Source organism: Pipistrellus kuhlii, unplaced genomic scaffold (assembly GCF_014108245.1).
Source record: "Pipistrellus kuhlii isolate mPipKuh1 unplaced genomic scaffold, mPipKuh1.p scaffold_m20_p_5, whole genome shotgun sequence".
Classification (NCBI taxonomy): Eukaryota; Metazoa; Chordata; class Mammalia; order Chiroptera; family Vespertilionidae; genus Pipistrellus; species Pipistrellus kuhlii.
Window position 1 is genome coordinate 50,578,819 of NW_023425551.1, and position 21,899 is coordinate 50,600,717.

Here is a 21,899-nt window from a genome sequence, read left to right on the forward strand (position 1 = left end):
AGGGAGCAGCCACACAATGAAGCTGCTCCAGGAGCTTGTGGCTTGGGGCTTGCTAGTAGAACTGGGCATGCTCAGTCGCCAGGCAGATTTTTTAATTTTTTTTTTTTTCCCTGTGAATTGGAATCTACAACAGCGCCTACCGAGCGCGCAGAGGTGGGCGTGCCCTCGTGGAATTTAGAACGCTGCCGCAGCCAATGGAGCCTCGCGGCCAGCTGCCGGCGCTTCCGATTGGCGGAGCGGGGAGGCCGGCGAGTCCAGGGCCCCCGGAGGGAGCCGCGGAGGTGCAGGTCGGGAGGCCGTGCCCCGCGCGTGAGCAGCAGCTGCAGCAGCGGCGGCGGCGGCCACATCCAGCGGCGGTCCCAGCAGGTCCAGCCCGTTGCTGTACTTTTTTTTTTTTTTTTTTTTTTTTAGCTGCACGAACATAGTCATTATGCCGAAGAGAAAGGTAAGTCTTACCAAAATATAAAAATTAAAAAAAAATAAGGACTTCCAATGGTGCTTCCAGCAAGCCTTGCCATGGCAATGGCTTGCGCGCAGAACCAAGTCGGCGATTGCGACTCTCTTGGCTCCCCGATGCGTGTTGTGGACATTTCTCTCCTTCCGTCCGCGCGCCCCCGTCGGTCCCTGGATGCTACTTTCGGCCCAGCGACGCGGCTCCCCCTCTTGTTGCACTCATTCTCTGCGGGGATGGTTTCCATCTCCCCCTGCAAGAAAGGGGTTGTAGTTAGTGCGGGGGGTGGAGCGGGGAAGCGGCGGGAGGGGGACGGGGTGCAGGCACAGGGAGGCGGGGAGAGATCAGTCGGACAGATGTTGGGGTTATGCCCGTGCGGGCCGTGCGCGCTGCGGCGGCTGTGAGGCTGCGGGAGGGGGAAAGCCGTGTCTAAAATAGCGCTCACCCCCCTGCCCGCGGGCGGCGGACCCGTATGCACAACTCCGCTGTCAGTCAGCCGGGCGCCGAGGCGGGGCCGGAGAGCGGAGCGCAGCGGCGGCGGCGGAGTGGGGGCGCCGGCCCGGTCACCCCTCCACCCTCGCGGCCCCCGGTGCGCTCCCGCGACCCAGACCCACGGCGGGGGAGGCGGGTGCGCCCTCCGTGCGCAGCGGGAACGGGGTCACTGGAGTCGCATCTTCTCCCCCTTCCGCGCGGCCCGGACACCCAGCCTCCTCCGGAGCGCGCAGCGGCCCGCCGTCCCGGGGCGGGATGGGCAGGCCTCCTCCTCCGCCGCCGGGGAAACAGGTGTGCGGGCGGCTGCTGCGGAGGCAGTGCCCTGCGCCCTCCGCCCGCGGCCTGCGCCCATTCCCAGCAGTGTCCACCAGCGAGGGTGTTGCATTTGAAGCACAATTACAAATGATATTCTGTCTTATCGGTCAGTGTGAAAGACTGTGGACGGGTTTGTGTGTTTAAGCGAATGCATGACTTAAAAATATGGAAGTTAAAAAAATACAGCAGCTTTTGCATTGTCCGTCATGATGGAAAATGATGAAAACTTGTCTCTACTCCTTTAAAAAAAAAAAAACCATATTAATTAAACCAGTTTAAAAAAAAAATTAGTTTGCTGAAACCGGTTTGTCTCCTGGGACCTGCTGTGTATATACTTAACATTAAAAAGTTAATGTGTCCTTCCGTGACCGGAATCAAACCTGGGACCTTTCCAGGTTCCATTCCGGTCAAGGGCATGTACCTTGGTTGCAGGCACATCCTGCAAGAGGCAGCTGATCGATAATTCTCTCTCATCAGTGTTTCTAACTCTCTATCCCTCTCTTCCTCTGTAAAAATCAATAAAATATATATTTAAAAATCTTACTTTATTTTGCACAGGCTGTGTGCCTCTTACTGTGAGAATAGTTGGCTTGCATTATCTATCTCATTGTATCCTCGGAACACCTTGAGGAGTGCTATCACCATTGCACTGGGGATTAGAAACGTGAAGCACCCACTGTCTCACCAACCAGTAGCTAGTTCCAAAGATTTAATTAGATTCTGTAGGTCCAAATTTCTTACCTTCAAACATGATTTACTCATTCTCTTCATTTAGTGCTGAGTGGGTCAAGAGGAATTTAGGAAAGCCAAGATACATCCAGACGAAGATGATGGATGGCTTATGGAGGGTGCTAACACTTGAGATCCATTATTGGAACTTAATTTTTATGAAAGTATTTTTCCTATCCCTGTTGTATTAAAGTGGTGTCACCATTTTCAGCATTTTATCTGAGCTTTAATGACAAGGCTTGGAATTCTAGTAGAGTCAAAGGAACTAATCATGGAGAAATGGGTTACAGGGTTAGTTGGTGCCATTTCCTTTCCTTAGAATTATTAACAAATTTAGATAAGCAGTAGGTTCGATGTGCACAAACCCTTTATGTTTAATGGACCCTGACATGGTAGAATCCATGTTGTTCAAGAGCCAGAGTTGGTGAACCCATTACTTTTTCTTTCCCTCATCGTCCACCTCTCTTAAGGAAATAGAAGGAAAGGAAAGAAAAACAGAAGAGGAGCTGGCTTTTGATTGTTGTTTTATTTCTCTGGAAGGCAGCGAACCCCTTGACAAAGCTAGCCAGGCCTTCTGGTATTAGGCATCTGTGTATCATCCCTCAGGACATCAGAGTGTTCTTCAGAGATGACAGACTTCTCCTTGAATAATAGAAAGGTCTTCATTTGCACCTAGAGCTCAAAGACCTGGACAGGAGCAGCCACAAGTTAAACATGGCTACTTGGTCAGTTAAACTTTATAGCTGCCTCGGGGAATCCTGGAGTTCACTGGAATTTATATTGGAAAGTCATGGCCAAAGCATGCCTAGATGCAAAGAAAAGAACTGGACGTAATCCGTGCATAGCCTTTGGAGATTTGCAAAGCTGGAGTAACTGTCAAAACATTTACATTCTCGGTGTTGTTGTTTTTACTGAAGGACTGCTGTTCTACATTATAATAAGTTGTAAAAAGGCCCTCACAGTACTTTTTGCCATCTTGACCTCTTTTTTAACCTGTTCCCAGAAATTAAGAAAAATTACTTAATGAGCACATGTTTAGGCTTCTTCAGAAGAAGAAGAGGCATAAACCATCAGGAATAAAAGTATAATAAAATTTAAAAGTAATAAAAACATCTGGAATCCTCACAGAGCTTTAATGCCACGGGGATGCACAGTTTGTTCTCACGGAGCTTATATTTAATTCAATGAGGTGACTAGAGTAGCAGATACAAAATAATTGAATAATATTAAGTTTATGTATGTTCTAGAATATGTAGTATAGGTTCTAAAAGCTGTAGGATAGAAAAGAAAAAAAAAAAGAAGGTTGAATTTGGGCTGGTCTTGAAAATGTGGATAGAACTCACATACAAAGAAAAAAACAGTCATTCTGTTATCAGGCATTGGAATGCCTCTTCAAATTGTATCTTTACTTGATAAGGCTTCAGTCACACAACTCAAAGCCCATAATATATATATTAATGTAAAACATTCTTACATTTCTTTTTTTTCATTAAATATATATATATATTTTTTTTATTTCAGAGAGGAAGGGGGGATGAGGGGGGGGAGAGAGAGAGAGAGAGAGAGAGAGAGAGAGAGAGAGAGAGAGAGAGAGAGAAGAGAAGAGAAGAGAAGAGAAGAGAAGAGAAACATCAATGATGAGATGATGAGAAACATAAACTGGCTGCCTCCTGCATGCCCCACACTGGGGATCGAGCCAGCAACCTAGGCACATGCCCTGACTTGACCAAGAAACAAACTGTGACCTCATGGTTCATAGGCCGATGCTCAACCACTTAGCCATGCTGGCTGGGCCTTACATTTCTTTTCTTCTTCTTTTTTCTTTTTAAATATATTTTATTGATTTTGTACAGAGAGGAAGGGAGAGAGATAGAGAGTTAGAAACATCAATGAGAGAGAGTCATCGATCAGCCGCCTCTTGCACACCCCCTACTGGGGATATGCCCGCAACCAAGGTACATGCCCTTGACCGTAATCGAACCCGGGACCCTTCAGTCCCAAAGCCGACGCTCTATCCACTGAGCCAAACCGGTTTCGGTGGGCCTTACATTTCTTAATCATATCTTTATTTTATCTGTATCTTTGCATGTAAAGACTACATTAAACCAGCTGGCTTTTTATTACTGCTGTAGTATTTTTCATTTAGTAGTACATCACTCAACAGTGAAGAGTTCTTCAGTTACATTTAATCTCTTTCTGAGTTTGTGAGATTTAAATAAAATTGACTTTCCCATGTATTTATTACCTAATGGGTGTTGGCTCAGTGGGTTACTACTCATTAATGGTGAGTGGAATGGCAGTGAAAATTACAGTATTCGTGGACCACGGTGGTGGTGGGACACTGTGTGACTGAGTTCCAGGCTGCTCTGGTCAGATGTCCATGGATGTCTGCAGAGGTCACGTTATCTGGTGATGATCTGATGTTCTACAAAGAGTATCAGCCAGGGAGGCATGATTAGCAGTAGCAAACACATTTTCACATCCTTCTTCCCCCCCCTCCCTCCCAGTTCCTCATCGCTAGAATTATTAGAAACTAGAGACTCAGTGCATGAATTTCGTGTGAGAGGGTGGGGGTGGTCCTCAGCCCAGTCTGTGCCCTCTCACAGCTGGGACCCCTCGGAGGATGTCCACCTGCTAGTTTTCTTCTAACTACTTTTAAGATGTTCTCTGCCTTTGTTGGTTTTTTTGCTTGTTTGTTTGTAGTTTCTCTCTAATGCACCCAGGTACTAATTTTCTTTCTCCTCGAAGTCCTGGCAATCTGGGACCCCTCGGGGGATGTAGTAATGCACCAAGCGGCAGGCAGCTAGGAAAGAGCCCAAACTGGACCAGGCGCCACGCAGCGTGCACTTATCCAGGCCCGCTGCATCTGCTGCCTCTGCTCTGTAGTACTGCTGTGGAGTCTGCAGAGTCTGGACAGGCTCCCGCCATGGCAGCTGTGCTTGCCAGCCTCAGGCCCGGCTTCTGGCGAGCAGCATTCCCACCATGGAAGCATACTGATCACCAGGGAGCAGCTCCTGTGTTGAGCAACTGCCTCCTGGTGGTCAGTGAGCATCATAGTGATGGGTCATTCCAGTCATTCTACCCTGACAGTTGCTTAGGCTTTTATATATACAGATGTCTAGTGTATCACATCAGGAATTCTCTTCTAAGAAGATTTTCCATGAATTTGGGATGTAAACACTAGTGTTTCTTTATACTTAAAATGAAGTAAAATGAAGTTTATACTTAAAATGAAGTATACTTAAAATTTGGGATGTAAACACTAGTGTTTCTTTATACTTAAAATGAAGTTTCTTTATACTATAAATGAAGGGTTAAAGGGATGGGAGAAAGGCTTTCTGACTCCTGTTTTGAAATATGGAATTAGTTTTGGTGAGGTTTTTTTTGTTTTGTTTTGTTTTTATTTATTTTTATTTTTTTTTTTGAAATATGAATATGAAATTTTATTTAAATTTGAAAAAGTGATTTTTATAAATATTATATAATAAAACAGAAAAGTTTAATGTTTTATCTTCGTTGTTTTTGAAGAATCTTTTTTATTCTTTGTGGAAATGAGCATAGTTATAGTAATTAAAAAATAGAAAATATAGGACATAGCATACACAAGTTTCCTGCAATAATTTGCATTTCTTCACTAAATCAAAGTATTTAAATTCCAATGTAAATGCAATAGGAATGTAGGCTTGTCATTGAACTGTTTTAGGATTTAAGTGACTTAGAATTTTACAAATGCATAATACTATAAAAATATGAATCAATAAAAAATGTATTGAATCTATAAAATAAAATCAGCTTTATGTAATATTTATAGGTACTTTGTCATTCCTATAATGACATTCCTAAAAACTAACATTGTAATTAGTTTTTGGAAGTAAGACTTTTTTTTAAATTTTCATTTTTTAAATTTTTATTTATTTATTAAATTATTATCTGTGTACATATTTTAACATTGCCCCCCCCCCCCACATACCCTCCCTCCCCAGAGTTTTGTGTCCATTAGTTGTACTTATATGCATGTATACAAGTCCTTCGGTTGATCTCTTATCTCCCCCAGATCTCCCTACTCTCCCTGGTGTAATTTTACAGTCTGCTTGTTGCTTTACTGTCTTTATATCTATCTTTTGGTTTGTCAGTTTATAATGTTTTTTTAATGTCCATAAATGAGTGAGGCCATGTGGTATTTCTCTTTTATTGACTGGCTTATTTCACTCAGCATAATGTTCTCTAGTTCTATCCAGGTTGCTGCAAATGATGAGAATTCCTTCTTTTTAATGGCAGCATAGTATCCCATTGTGTAGATGTACCATAGTTTTTGGATCCAATCATCTGCTGACGGGCACCTAGGCTGTTTCCAGATTCTAGCTATTGTAGATTGTGCTGCTATGAACATAGGGGTGCATATATCCTTTCTGATTGGTGTTTTTTGTTTCTTGGGATATATTCCTAGGAGTGGGATTACTGGGTCAAATGGGAGTTCCATTTTCAGTTTTTTGAGGAAACTCCACACTGTTCTCCACAATGGTTGCACCAGTCTGCATTCCCACCAGTAGTGCACGAGGGTTCCTTTTTCTCCACAACCTCGCCAACACTTGTCGTTTGTTGATTTGTTGATGTTGGCCATTCTGACAGGTGTGAGATGGTACTGCATTGTTGTTTTGATTTGCATCTCTCGGATAATTAGTGACCTTGAGCATGTTTTCATGTGCCTTTTGGCTTTCCTTCTGTCTTCTTTTGAAAATATTCTATTTAGATCCATTGCCCATTTTTTAATTGGATCATTCATTTTCCTTTTATTTAGTTGTATAAGCTGTTTGTAGATGTTGGAGATTAAACCTTTATCAGTGGTAACATTTGCAAATATGTTCTCCCACACAGTGGGCTTTCTTGTTGTTTTGTTGATGGTTTCTTTTGCTGTAAAAAAGCTTTTTATTTTGATGTAGTCCCATTTGTTTATTTTCTCTTTAGCTTCCATTGCCCTAGGGGCAGTATCAGTGAAGAAGTTCTTTTGGCATACGTCTGAGATTTTGTTGCCTGTGGATGCTTCTAGTATTTTTATGGTTTCCCATCTGATGTTTAAGTCCTGTATCCATTTTGAGTTTATTTTTGTGCATGGTGTAAGTTGGTGATCTACACAATAGTTTCATTCTTTTGCATGTATCTGACCAATTTTCCCAACACCATTTATTGAAGAGACTGTCTTGATTCCATTGTATATTCGTGCCTCCTTTGTCAAATATTAATTGAGCATAGTGATTTGGATTGATATCTGGGTTCTCGATTCGATTCCATTGATCTATATGTCTGTTTTTGTGCCAGTACCAGGCTGTTTTGAGAACAGTGGCTTTGTAATACAGTTTGAAGTCTGGTATTGAGATCCCTCCTACTTTACTCTTCTTTCTCAGGATTGCTGTGGCTATTCGGGGTCTTTTATTGTTCCAAATGAACTTTGGGAGAGTTCTTTCTAGGTCAGTGAAATATGCCGTTGGTATTTTAATAGGGAGTGCATTAAACCTATAGATTGCTTTAGGAAGAATGGACATTTTGATGATGTTGATTCTACCAATCCATGATCATGGTATGTTCTTCCATCTGTTTACATCTTCCTCTATCTCTTTTTTCAGTGTCGTGTAGTTTTCCGCGTATAGGTCCTTTACTTCCTTAGTTAAGTTTATTCTTAGGTATCTTAATTTTTTTGGTGCGATGGTAAATGGAATTGCTTTTTTAGTCTCTGTTTCTATAAATTCGCTGTTGGTGTATAGAAATGCCATAGATTTCTTGGCTTTAATTTTGTATCCTGCTACATTGCCAAATTCATTTATTAAGTCAATTAGTTTTTTAATGGAGACTTTTGGTTTTTTTATATACAATATCATGTCGTCTGCAAATAAGGATAACTTTACTTCTTCTTTTCCAATTTGAATGCCTTTTATTTCCTCCTCTTGTCTAATTGCAATGGCTAGTACTTCCAGTACTATGTCAAACAGGAGTGGCGAGAGTGGGCATCCCTGTCTTGTTCCTGTTCTTAGAGGGAATGGTTTTAGTTTTTGCCCATTGAGTATGATGTTGGCTGTGGGTTTATCATATATAGCTTTTATTACAATATGTTGAGGTATGATCCTTGTACTCCCACCTTGTTGAGAGTTTTTATCAGGAAAGGGTATTGGATTTTATCAAATGCTTTTTCTGCATCAATTGATATGACTATATGATTTTTATCTTTCAATTTGTTTATGTGATGTATCACGTTTATTGATTTGTGGATATTGTACCAACATTGCATTCCTGGAATAAATCCTACTTGGTCATGGTGTATGATCTTTGTGATGCTCTGCTGGAGACGATTTGCTAGAATTTTGTTGAGGATTTTGGCATCTATGTTCATGAGGTATATTGGCCTGTAATTCTCTTTCATTGAGTTGTCTTTATCAGGTTTTGGTATTAGAGTGATGCTGGCTTCATAGAAGGAGTTTGGAAGTGTTCCTTCCTCTTGAATTTTTTGGAATAGTCTGAGGAGGATAGGTTTTAGTTCTTCCTTGAATGTTTGGTAAAACTCTCCTGTGAAGCCATCTGGCCCTGGGCTTTTGTTTGCTGGAAGCTTTTTGATAACTGTTTCAATTTCTTCCCATGTCACTGGTTTATTGAGATTTTTAGATTCTTCCTGATTGAGTTTTGGAAGTTTGTATTTTTCTAGGAATATGTCCATTTCCTCCAGGTTGTTCTGTTTGTTGGAATAGAGTTGTTCCTAGTATTTTGTAACAATCCTTTGTATTTCAGCGGGATCTGTTGTTATTTTACCTCTTTCATTTCTGATTTTGTTTATTTGGGTCCTCTCTCTTTGTTTCTTGGTTAGCCTGGCTAGAGGTCCATCTATCTTGTTTATTCTTTCAAAGAACTAGCTCTTGGTTTTGTTGATCTTACGTACTGTTTCTTTGGTCTCTATGTTGTTTATCTGTGCTCTGATTTTTGTTATTTCCTTCTTTCTGCTTACACTGGGCTTTTCTTGTTGCTCTTTTTCTAACTCTTTGAGTTGTAGAGTTAGATCATTTGTTACCATTTTTTCTAGTTTTTTGCAATAGGCTTGTAGGGATATGAACTTCCCTCTCAAAACTGCTTTTGCTGTGTCCCATAGATTTTGGATAGTTGTGTTTTCATTGTCATTTGTTTCCAGGATGTTTTTAATTTCTTCTTTGATTTCTCTGGTAACCCAGTCTTGTTTAATAGCATGCTGTTTAGTCTCCATGTGTTTGATTTCTTTGGATTTTTTTCATTGTAGTTAATTTCCAGTTTTATGCCACTATGATCTGAGAAGATGCTTGATATGATTTCTATCTTCTTGAATTTGAAGAGACTTTGCCTATGTCCCAAAATGTGGTCTATCTTTGAGAATGTCCCATGTGCATTTGAGAAGAATGTATATTCTGTGGCTTTGGGGTGGAATGTTCTGAAGATGTCGATTAATTCCATCTGGTCTAGCGAGTCATTTAGGATTGATATTTCTTTGCTGATTTTTTGTTTAGATGATTTGTCAAAGGGTGATAGTGGGGTATTAAAATCTCCTACTATAATTGTATTGCTATTAATCTCTCCCTTAATGTCCTCCAGCAGTTTTTTTATATATTGGGGTGCTCCCGTGTTGGGTGCATATATATTTACCAGGGTTATTTCTTCTTGTTGGATTGCTCCCTTTAGTATTATGAAGTGGCTTTCATTATTTCTTGTTATGTCCTTCACTCTGAGATCTAATTTGTCAGATATAACTATTGCTACCCCAGCTTTTTTTTCATTTCCATTCGCCTGGAAAACCTTTTTCCATCCCTTCACCCTCAGTCTGTGTGCATCTTTCTTTCTGAGGTGGGTTTCTTGTAGACAACAGATTTATGGGTCTTGTTTTCTTATCCAATCTGACACCCTATGTCTTTTGATTGGAGCATTTAGTCCATTTACATTTAAAGTTATTATTGATGGATACTTATTTGACGCCATTTTTATTCTATACCCCTGTGTTCCTTCTTTGCTTTCTATTTCTTTAATTTTACAGTAGACCCTTCAGCATTTCTTGCATTGCTGGTTTGGTGGAGATAAATTCCCTTAGTCTGTTTTTGTCTGTGAAGCTCCTGATTTCACCTTCACTTTTGATTGATAGCCTTGCTGGGTATAGTATTCTTGGATTCAGACCCTTCCTTTGCATGACTTTGTATATTTCATCCCATTCCCTTCTGGCCTGATAAGTTTCTGTGGAGAAATCAGTTGCTAGTCTGATGGGGGTTCCTTTATATGTAACTTTCTGTCTCTCTCTGGCTGCTGTTAAAATTCTTTTTTTGTCGTTGGTGTTTACCAGCTTAATTATAATGTGCCTAGGGGTTGGTTTTCTGGGGTTCATTTTGCTTGGGGCTCTGCGAGCATCTTGGATTTGTGTGGGTTTTTTCTTCTCTATCTCAGGAAAGATTTTTGTCATTATTTCTTGAAATACGTTTTCCATGTCTTCCTCAATTCCCTTTCCTTCTGGAACCCCTATTATTTTAATATTGTTTTGTTTTGTATTGTCCCAAAGTTCCCTTAGACTTTCCTCCTGTTTTTTAATTTTTTTCCCCAGAAGTTGTTCTAATTGGGTATTTTTTTCCATCTTGTCTTCTAGCTCGCTGATGCGGTCCTCTGCTTCTTGTAATCTACTCTTGATGCTTTCTATTGAGTTCTTTACAGTAGCAATGTCATTTTTCATTTCTTCTTGGTTTTTCTTCATTTCCTCTTGGTTCTTACTCATATTGTCAAATTTGTCTTCCATTCTTTTTAGCCATCTTAGGATCATTACTCTGAATTCTTGCTCAGATAGGTTGCTTGCCTCTATCTCGTTTACTTCCTTTTCTGGTGAAGCCTGCTTTTCTTTCATATGCGGAGTGTTTTTTGGTCTCCCCATGATCTAGGTCCTAGATTCTAGGACACATGTGTCAAACACAAGGCCCGCGGGCCAAATCCGTCCCGCCAGGCCTTGCAATGTGGCCTGCACCACGCTGTCATCACTGCACTCCGCTGCGTTTCCATCACAATGACAGTTTATGACTGTTCAGTAAACCATTCGGCCCGCGATTTAGGCTGGATTTTAGATTTTGGCCCCTTCTCTGATTGAGTTCGACACCCCTATTCTAGGATGTCTGGTTGTGTAGTTCTCTCTCTCCTGCCTTGATTTAAAGGCACAAAATACAACACAACCAGGTACAACACACAAGGCACTGAATAGAAATGTGTTTGCGATATTAATAACCACCAATAAGGGTGGTTGTGTTGACTAGAACCCAGAATAACAAAGACATACAATCAAACAAAAAGCATAGGCAAATCAATCTTATAACAAAAAGCATACAACTTCAGTATAGTTAACATTCAACATACAACTTCAAAGAGTTAGAGAGAAAGACTGTTTTTTGTTTTGTTTTGTTTTTAGGACAACTGCGAGGGAGGTGTGAATGGGTTTGGAGCAGGTAGTTGGAAATTAGATGTATACAAGTAGGGTGAAATTTTAGGAGGGGGTAGACAGAAGGAATGGGGAAAATCTAGAGCAGGAAAGGGTTAAGATAAACGGGGTACCAAAGGAAAAGATCGGAAAGAAGGTGAAGGCATAAAGGTAGGGTTGAGATAGAATAAAGTGTTGGAGAAGGAAAGATAGATAAAGACTGTAGAACAGTAATCCTGAAATTAAAAAAAAAAGTATATATATATAATCAAATGAAGTAAAAATAATAAAAATAAACAAAAGAAAATAAGATGAAAAAGGTAAATTAGTAGTAGTAATAATGTTGATTACATATACAATGTAATAATTATAAAGATAAAATCAAGTGAGGAAAAAGAAAAAAAATACTTTCTTAGTAAACGTTGCAAATAATGAAAACAAAAATTTAAAAATTAAAAAAAAATTTTTTTCTAAAATTTGCAGTAATGGTCATTCGCTTCCTCTATGGTTATGATCCAGTCCTGATTTTTAGGCAGGTTTTGCGTTGTTTTTATTACACTAGAGTCAATTTGTGGATTAGCCTCTGGGGGCAGTGTTTCTAGGTTGACTTCCCAGAGCCTCTCCAGCTTCCCCCCCCCCCCCCTCGTCCTCTCTGAAGCAGGAACTACGGAGGCGGGGAGGGGGCAGGTCTGAGCAACTGCAATCTCCCGCAACTCTCCGATATCCCTCCGAGGCAGATCCAAATGTGTTGCTCTTTAGATATCTCCCCTGTTAGGAGCCCCGTCCACTTTCACGGGTGACAACCGCCCAACAGCGGGGGCTTCTACTTGTAATCACCGCCCTTGTCCTCCAGCTTCCGCGCGCTCTGTGCGCGAAGGCTTTTTGTTTTCACCGCGAGCGCTCGCCACCCTCTCCCCGTGAAATCTGACCTTTTCGCCGAGCAGTGGGGCACCCAGTGCAGCCAGGTGTTCGCGCCGCCTGGGATCCGCGTTCTGGGGGTCACAGATGCTTGGTGGTCACTGCGGCTGTGGATATTCAGGCCTCTGACACGATCCTATCTTCCTCTCAAGATGGCGAGGTTTCCTGTCCAAGCCGGTAGGTAGCTCCGGGCAGGGACGTAGCCCCCGTGGGTGCTTCCCTGTGAGGGGCACCTCTGTCAGCAGCCCCCCAGCAGTTTCTTCTGGTGTTCACTGTCTCCCAGCTTGCTAATAAACACTCACAGCACAAGACCCTCAGTTGCTCTCTCTTTCTGCTTCAGGAGAGGGCTCAGAATCCGCCCATCTATTCTTTCGCCATCTTACCTCCTGCTTTGTTTTGTTTTTAATGGAAAGTCTCAGTAGTGCTGGGCGTGGCACAGGGAATGCTTAACTAATAATACTCAAGATTCCTGCTTAATTTTTCATAATAATACTATAGATTATAACACCAGAAACAGATTATAAATGAAAAATAAAGCTACATTTGACTATATGAAAAAGGAATATTTTGATATGGCAAAAAAAGAACTGTTAAAATTTAAAAATTTATGAAAAATTGGGGGATTTGTACCAGATATCACTGGAAAAAAAGTTTGCTATTTTTTCCTGCTATTTTATTTTTAATTAAAAAATTTTATTACATTTATTGGAGTGACATTGGTTAATATGATCATATAGGTTTCAGGTGTAGGTTACTATGTTACAAGATCTGTAGATTGCACTGTGTGCCCACCTCCCAAAGTCAAATCTGCTACCATCACCATACAGTAGGGCCCTTTTCTTCCCCATTCCCTTCCCTCTGGCACCACCACACTGCTGTTTGTGTTCATGAGTTTCAGTTTTATATCCCATGTATGAATGAAATCAAATGGTTCTGAGTTTTTTTCTGACTTATTTCACTTAGCAAAATATTTTCAAGGTCCATCCATGTTATTGTAAATGGCAGTATTTCATTTTTTCTTATGGCTGAGTAGTATTCCATTGTGTATATGTACCACATCTTTATCTAATCCTCTATTACAGGACACTTGAGGTGTTTCCATGTCTTGGCCACCATGACTAATGGTGCAGTGAACATAGGGGTGCATATATCTTTGCAAATACATGTTTTCGAGTATTTCGAGTATTTACCCAGGTGAGGGATTGCTGGGTTGTATGGTAGCTCTATTCTTAATTTTTTGAGGAATCTCCAGACTGTTTTCCATGGTGGGTGTACCAACCTGCATTCCCACCAGCAGTGAATGAAAGTCCCCTTTTCTCCACAACCTCTACAACACTTGTTATTACTTGTCTTGTTGATAATGGCCACTCCAACAGGTGTGAGGTGGTAGCCCATTGTAGTTTTGATTTTCATTTCCCTAATTGCTAGTGAAGTAGAACATCTTTTCATATACACCTATTGGCTGTTCGTATGTCTTCTTGGGAGAGGTGTCTGTTTAGGTTCTCTGCCCTTTTTTTTGTTTTTTGTTTTTTGATAGGATTGTTAGTTTGGTGTTGAGTTTTATGAGTTCTTTATATATTTTGGAATTTAATTCTTTGTCAGAGCTACTGTTTGTACATACCATCTCCCATTTGGTTGGCTGCCCGTTGTTAGTGTTTTTTGCAGAAACGTTTTAGTTTGACAGTCTCAAATGTCCTTGTTATTTTCTTACAAGAAAATAACAGGCTCAAATAGATGAAATGTTTAGTTATACTATAAATCAAAGAAATGTATATTATTAAGAATAATGAGATGCAGTTTTTATAGAAGATTGAAAATACCTCTACCCATGGCTGAGAGATATTGAGACTCCATGCAACTCTCAAGCAATGTGTTTGGGAGCATAATTTCCTTTAAAAGAAAAATGCACCAAACCCCCCCCCCCCCCAAAAAAAAAAAAAAAAAAACACAAAAAAACAACTTTACCCAGCCAGTGAACATCAAACTGTGAACCAAGAGTTCAATTCCTGGTCAGGACACATGCCAGGTTGCCTGCTCAATCCCCAGTGGAGGCATGCAGGAGGCAGCCGGTCAATGATTCTCCCTCATCATTGATGTTTCTATATCTCCCTCTCCATTCCACTCTGAAATCAATAAAAAATATATACTTAAAAAACTTTATTGAGCTATGATATACTTACCATAAAGTTCAGTCATCTTTTCAGAGTATACAGATCAATGATTTTTAATAAATTTATAGAGTTGTATAACATTACCATAATTCATTTCTATCACTCAAAAAAAAAAAAGTCTTTTATGTTGTTTGCAGCCAGTCTTTATTCCCACCCCAGTCCCAGACAACAGCCAATCTACTCTCCTTAAGTTTGCCTTTTCTGGAAATTTTATGTAAACGTAATCAAACAGTATGTAGTCTTTTGTTTCTGGTGTCTTTCATTCAGCATTATGTTTTTGAATTATAGCACATCTCAGTATTCATTCTTTTTTATTGCCCAATAATACTCGATTGGGTGGATATACTACTTTCTGTTTGTCTTTTCACAGTTTGATAGATGTTTGGATTACTTCTATATAAGTATTTCATGGACATGTTTTTATTTCTCTAGGGAAGTTTTCAAAAGGTAGAAGTGATGGTAGCATGAAAGTGTCTTTAACATTTAAGAAACTTCTGCACTATTTTCCAAAGTGATTGTACCATCAGTGCATGAGAGTACAAGCTTCTCTATATCCTTGCTCATACCTGGTATTGTTAGTATTTTTGCTCTAGCCATTCTGATTAATATAATTTAGATTTCCCATAATAACTAATGATAATGAGCATCTTTTCCTGTGTTTACTAGCTCAGTGTATATCTTAGGTGAAATGTCTATTCAGATATTTTGCCCATTTTTAAATTGTATTGCTTATGTTACTATTGAATTGTATGAATTCTTTATATTTTCTGGAAGCAAGTCCTTTATCAGATGTATGATTTATAGATATTTTCTTCCAGTCTTTTTTTTTAAAAAAAAAGAAAAACTTTGTCTTAATGACATATTTTAAAGAGCAGAGTTTTAAATCTTTGCCTAATCCAAGGCCACAGGTATTTTCTTATTAGATTTTTTATCTCATATTTAGGTCTATGATCCATTTTGAGCTAATATTGGACATAGTGTGAGATAAAGGTTTAAATGTTTTTTGACATGTGGATATCCATTTGACCCAACACCAATTGTTGAAAAGATAATCCTTTCCCACTGGCTTGCCTAGGTACCTTTGTTGAAAATCAATTCATCATGACTGTAAAGGTTTCTTTTTGGGCTCTAAGTGGTGTTCCATTCTCTCCATGTCTATTCTTACATTAATACCACACTATCTTGGTTTTATAGTAAGATCTGAAATCTAATAATGTCAATTCTCCACTTTGTTCTTCTTTTTCAAAACTGTTTTGGCTAATACATCCTTCGCATTTCCATATAAATTTTAGGAGCAGCTTGTAAATTTCTACAGAAATGCCTGCTGTGATTTTGATGGGAATTTAATTACATTTATAAATTAATTGGAGAGAATTGCCATCTTAGCTATATTGAGTTTCCCGGTCTGAATATGAAAGGGTCTGACAGATAGTATGCCATCCATAAGTGCTTACTGAATTTTAGTTAGTATTGATAATGGAGTCTATATTTGAGTAAAGACTCCCAAATGTCAGTCTTTGTTCATTTTATTTACTTACTAGATGCCCAGTACACAGATTTGTGCACCAGTGGGGTTGGGTCCCTCAGCCTGGCCTATGCCCTTTTGCAATCTGGGACCCCTTGGGATATAGCAGTTCGCGAAGTGGCAGTTGGCCAGGGAGGAGCCCAAGCCAGAGCTGGGCACTGCTCCTGCGCATCCAAGCCCCACTGTGCCTGCTAATGCCACCACTGGCAGTAGTGCTGCCACAGAGGCGGGAGAGGCTCATGCTGCCACAACTGCCCTCGCCAGCTGTGAGCCCTGCTTCTGGCTGAGCGGCATTCCTACTGTGGGAGTGCACTGACCACCAGGGGAGTGCATTGAGCGTCTGCCCCCTGGTGGTCATGTGTATGTCATAGCAACTGGTCAACTGCCCATTTGGTCACTTAGGCTTTTGTATATATTGATTCATTCTCTCTACGTTAAATAAACATTTCTTGAGCATCATCTTTATGCAAGGCACCATCGCTTCAGAAAAGTTGTTGTTTTTATCAGTCCTTTTGAAGTAAGGGAATAAATGCCCTATTTTAAGGATCTTTCAGTCTGACAGGGTAGGTTATATACATATGCAATTATTTGTAATTCATGACAAGAAGTGATAATAAGCCACAAGAAAAGCTATGAGCTATGGAGCATTTCAAGGATTGGCCAGAATACATGTCCATCCAAAGTGGGGAGAAAAAAGCCTGACAGAAGTTGGTTGGTTTAAATGGTTGAGGGTTATAGCTTTTTTTATTATTATTATTCTTAAGAGGATGAGTATTAGTTTGTTACTACAGGTGTTTGTCATTGGTCTTTCTATATAAAGTACGGCTTTCTTTGCTGTATGAGGAAGTTAAATTCAAGGCCTGTTACTACAGTTGAGATTGGATTGTGAACAGTAGCCATCCTTCTCATTAGTAGAGATTCAGTGACTTCTTAGTCCCTATGCTTTCTGTTAATGACCTTCTTGTGTTTTAAAGGTAGTTGTCTGGGACCACTAAGTTTCTAAGTTGGCTCACCTTAATTGATTGATTACGAATTTTGAATTAACTTTGTAATCCTAATTCCACTTTGGCATGAAGTCTTTGATGGCTCTGATCTTTTTTATCCCCATAGCTCCTAGCACAGGTACTGTAACTGTTGAATGAATACATGAATGAATGGTTTTTAATAAGTATAAATATAATTATACTTTAGTATAAATTTAATTATTTCATGTACTTGTTGGTGAGTTTGTCCAATTTGGTCTGGCTTCACAATTTAATATTAGAGATATGATTTAGGGCAGATTACTTCTTTCTAAGCTTCTAAGTTCCTAAATCTCTAAGACTTAGTTTCCTCATCTATAAAACCAAAATAGAATTATCTTCTACCTCATTGAGTTGTTGAAGGAATTAAATGACATAGTGAATGCAGAGTTCTTCGAACAGCACCTGGCACATGTAAAACAGTAAAGATATTCATTATGTGATAATAATATTTTTTATTATTAAGAGAATTACTCTGAAATAATGGGCTTGTAGTAAGCACCAACCATCTATTTTGTAGGAGAACAAATGGCACACACAGTGGATAGGGAGTAAGCATCTCACCCTGGCAGTCTAATTTACTGCAATTATAGGAGTAAATGTTCAACAATCAAGTAAAAATGTAGTGCTTTTGAAAGAACATAAGCTTTAATCTGGTTCATTTTCTTACAGAAAAGTGTTTAAAAATATCTTCCCATAACATTAAAATTCCCTCAGCAAATCAGTTATCAAGTGATCCTCTTTTCTTATATTTTTCTCCTAAAACATTGCTCTTGTTTACACCAAAATTAAATGTATTCCACTTTCCTTTAGGGTACAATTTGGAAATGGTGACTGAAATAAACATCATTTAAATTGTCTGCTTTTATAGTACCTAGTATGTTGAAATATGAGGTTCATCTCCTGAGTAATTTAAAATTCAGTGTTGAAGATAACAAACCAAATCAAAATGTTGAATTCTTTTTTCACTGGCTGCTTGTTTATTGTACATTTCATTTTCTTCTCAGAAAAATTCCGTCAAGTCATGTATTCCTAGTCAGGATTTTTATAGAATCTAATATTCTTATATCTGTGGACATGTCCAGAAACAGCCATTTAAATGTGCTCAAGGCAAATGCATATTAAGTTGCCCATAAAGTAAATGATATGCATATTCACCAGTAAAGAATAGAGAAAACAACTTTAAATTTCAAAATTGGTTATAAAATTTAATATTTGAGGAGAAATGTACATCAGTAACAACATATAAATACATTTGTTACTATTAAAATTTAAATAGCTACCATTTATTGAATGCCTGGATATACCAGTCCTGAGCTATGGGCTTTATATTTATTAGAAACCTTAGTTTTAATAAAATTATGTGAAGTTATAAAAATATATGTGGGAAGTATTAAGGTATAATTTAATATAACTTCATTTTACTCTCACAACAGTACTGTGAGGTTGTTCTTGACTCACAGGTAATGATATGACAGTCACAATAACAGATAGGTAGCTTTCTTTAATGCACTAAATCCTCCCAGTAAGGTCTGTACTCTTCACAGTGTCATTTTGCAGAAGGCCCTGTGATGGGGAATGGCCGAGCTGGGATTGTGGTCCTGGCAGCGTGGCTCCAGAGCCTGTGCTCTTAACCGCTGAGTTCTTGGCCTTTCTCATACACAGTAAGAATATAAGAATTTAGTGGGATCGAGGCAGTTCCCCTGGGTCACACAGCTAGGAGGAGATAGAATCAGGCATTCTAACCCAGCCCTCTTTTACTCAAGAATTTTGCTCTTAACCTTTCCATAATACTTCTCACAAATGTTTCTTTTTAAAAAATATTTTGTATCGATTTTAGAGAGGAAGGGAGAGGGAGATAGAGATAGAAACATCAATGATGAGAGAGAGTCATTGATCAGCTGCTTCCTGCATGCCAGGGATCGAACCCAAAGAAAGCTCAGGCCTATGCCCTTGACCAGAATTGAACCTGGGGCCCTTCAGTCCACAGGCCGACACTATATTCACTGAGCCAAACTGGCTAGGTCAAAAAATGTTTTAATAAAAAACTATAATACACCTGTTATCAGAATCTAGTTTTATTCATTATCTTGGAGGTTTTTTGTTTTGTTTTGTTTTTAATCTTCCTGTAAGCCAGAGGATCATCACCGCAGACTACGTATGGACAATCTTCCTGCTTTTTGCCTGGGCCACACACCACACACCCAGGGGCATATTTATGCTAATAAAATTTCACTGAACCTAGTTGAATATGGCTTTTTCTTTACATTCAAATATCTTTTAAAATGTGAGATATTTTTCCTAAAAGTATCCCTCAGGAAAGAGAGAGCTGCTGTTTATTTCAATTCATCTTTTTCAAGGTCTTTTAAAGCAAAATTATTACCCAGTTACTTTTATCTTAAACAACAAAATATTTGGGAAGATACAAGCTGATATGACTTCAATAAGTACAATCTGGATTTATAGAAATTGATGAAATTAATTGACATAAGCAAAGGAGGAAGTAGCAAAAATTTAAAATGTATTTGGTTGTTACTCCTCTGCATATGATCTCTCAATTCCAGTATTGGATCTTTAAAGATTTATTTTAAAAAGCAGAATCATGGGGAAAAAAGGGAGTAAGAGATCAATCAAAGGACTTGTATGCATGCATATAAGCATAACCCATGGACACAGACAGTAGGGGGAGAGGGCAAGAGCTGGAGGGGGGCAAGGGGTATGGCCGGGGAGAGGTCAATGGGGGAAAAAGGAGACATATGTAATACTTTAAACAACAAGTAATTTATTTTTTTAAAAAGCAGTATAATATTGGAAGGTCCCAAAATACACTTTTAGGATGAATGAAAAACAGCCATACTAATGTAAAACAAGGGTACTGATGGCTTTGAATAAAACTTTTAGTGTCTATTTCATGTGTTATAGGAATATTTGAATTTAAGGGAACTATTATTTTAAAAAACCTCATAAGATTTCATGGACAATGTAGAGGGAAATTAACATTGCTTTATTCAAGTATGTGTTCTGTGTTAATTTTAACAGACACGTTTCAGTCTTCTCTGGATGAGTTATTTGGATTTTTTGTCCTAGAATGGTTGTCCTTTGCTAACCAGTTCATTTTTTCCTCCAGCCTTGCATTTGTAACAAAAATTGTAAATTAATTTTAAAATAAATTTCAATAATAATTTTAAAATATTGGCCAACAAAGTAAAGACAAACCACCTCCAAGTAATACATTACCCAGGTTAAAAGAAGTGATCATTGGTTATATCTATTCCCAGCTTTTACACATTGAGACTGGATTTGTTTTATGGCTGCTGGCAAATGGTTATAATACTGCAGCTAACTCACTTAAGTTATAAAGCAATAGCCTCTGTCACTGAAAATGTAGAAGTAAAATTCTGAGAGCCTATACTTACCAGGAAAGACTTTGGGGAACTTTCATATCAGGTCCAGCACACGTTGCCGAGAATCCTGAGCTCTCCTCTTTCTTGTGTGAGACAGAGAAACATGGCACCAGGGGTACTAGACTCACACTTGCCAGCTTCCTGCCACACCCTCAGTATATCTTCCTCTGCACATGCACAGGCTGCTGCCATCTGGGAGTGTTCCCAAATAACTATTGAAAGGATTTTCTCATCTTCTCTGATCCCTTCCTGAGTTTGGAGAGAGAAAATTTGGCTCATGACCCCGACAGTGCCCTCTGTAAGGTGGTATCTGCTGTTTATTGAAAGAGAAGCTCAGCAATTGGATAATTTTTCCTGTTGATTCCATATGGATGATCTATAGCAGGGGTTGGGAATGTCCGGCCCAAGGGCCATATAAGGCCCGTAAAATCATTTAGGCTAGCCCTGCCATTCATTAAGGGTGAGTTAATTCAATGTTTGACCAAATATAGCAGGCTGATTTTTACATTGATAATTTTGAATGCCCACAAATGATGTTATAAATATCCAAATGGCCCTGGGCAGAAAAAAAGAGATTGCCCACCCTGGTCTATAGAATAAACATTCCAAAGTTCTCTTCTTGCTTTCCTGATAAGGACTGCTGGTCCTGTTGTAGTCTTAAGGAAAATATAGTTGTGTCCCCTTCAGTACACTTTAGTGCCCTCAGATGCAGGACCCAGGCATCTTTGTGTAAAGAAAGAAAGGGTATAGCACCACTGGCCAGCTGCTGAAGGAATCCATGCTCTCTGCCCCATTCTCCTTCCACACCAGTATGAGAGGGAAAATTTTGAATCCGTGTTTATAGGTTTCCAGTCTTGCCCTTCTCCAGTTCCTTCAGATCAGCACAGATGAAGTGATTATGAACTATGTGTCTTGAATAGAAAAAGAAGAGGCAGTGTATGAACCAGATTTATAAGCTATTGAAAAAAACACAGACTATGCTATGAGTAAACCCACTCATGGGATTTGTAAAAGAAAATAGACTTGGCACTGTTAAACTGGGTTTTACTTCTCACCCTATCCCCACAATATTGGTAATATTGTTTGGGGGGAAAAATAAATACAGAAAAATTCAGGAAATGCTATAATATTCTCACTTACCCACTGCTCAGAATTTACAAATTTGACTTATTTTTTTTTTTAGCTGAGTTTTTAAAACTTTATTTTTAATCTATTTAAATAAAAACTGATATTAGATTCAGTTATTGGGAAATTGTAACATGTTTGAAACAACCTGGATATGTAAAACCACTACAAACTTTATGAACTTTAAATACATAATAGGTGTTCCTGGTGAAAACTTAGCACTTGAATGAAGATGCGTATGAGGATAAAATACATGTCAGATTTTGAAGATTTAGTACAGAAAAGTTTGTGTAATATCT

At 39.1% G+C, this 21,899-nt stretch overlaps 1 protein-coding gene across 6 annotated transcripts in view; it reads left to right on the forward strand.

The window, feature by feature from the left end:
- Window positions 1-202: 202 nt before the first annotated feature.
- HMGN3 (high mobility group nucleosomal binding domain 3) overlaps window positions 203-21,899 on the forward strand; it is a 37,227-nt gene continuing 15,530 nt past the window's right edge. Inside the window, exon 1 of one of the 6 annotated variants that reach the window (XM_045572944.1) lies at window positions 203-445. In XM_045572944.1, the coding sequence (XP_045428900.1) occupies window positions 431-445 (15 nt within the window). In that variant the 5' untranslated portion in view covers window positions 203-430. The remainder of the gene's footprint in view (window positions 446-21,899) is intronic. The other 5 variants (XM_036413232.2, XM_036413231.2, XM_036413233.2 and 2 more) reach the window with 5 other exon arrangements.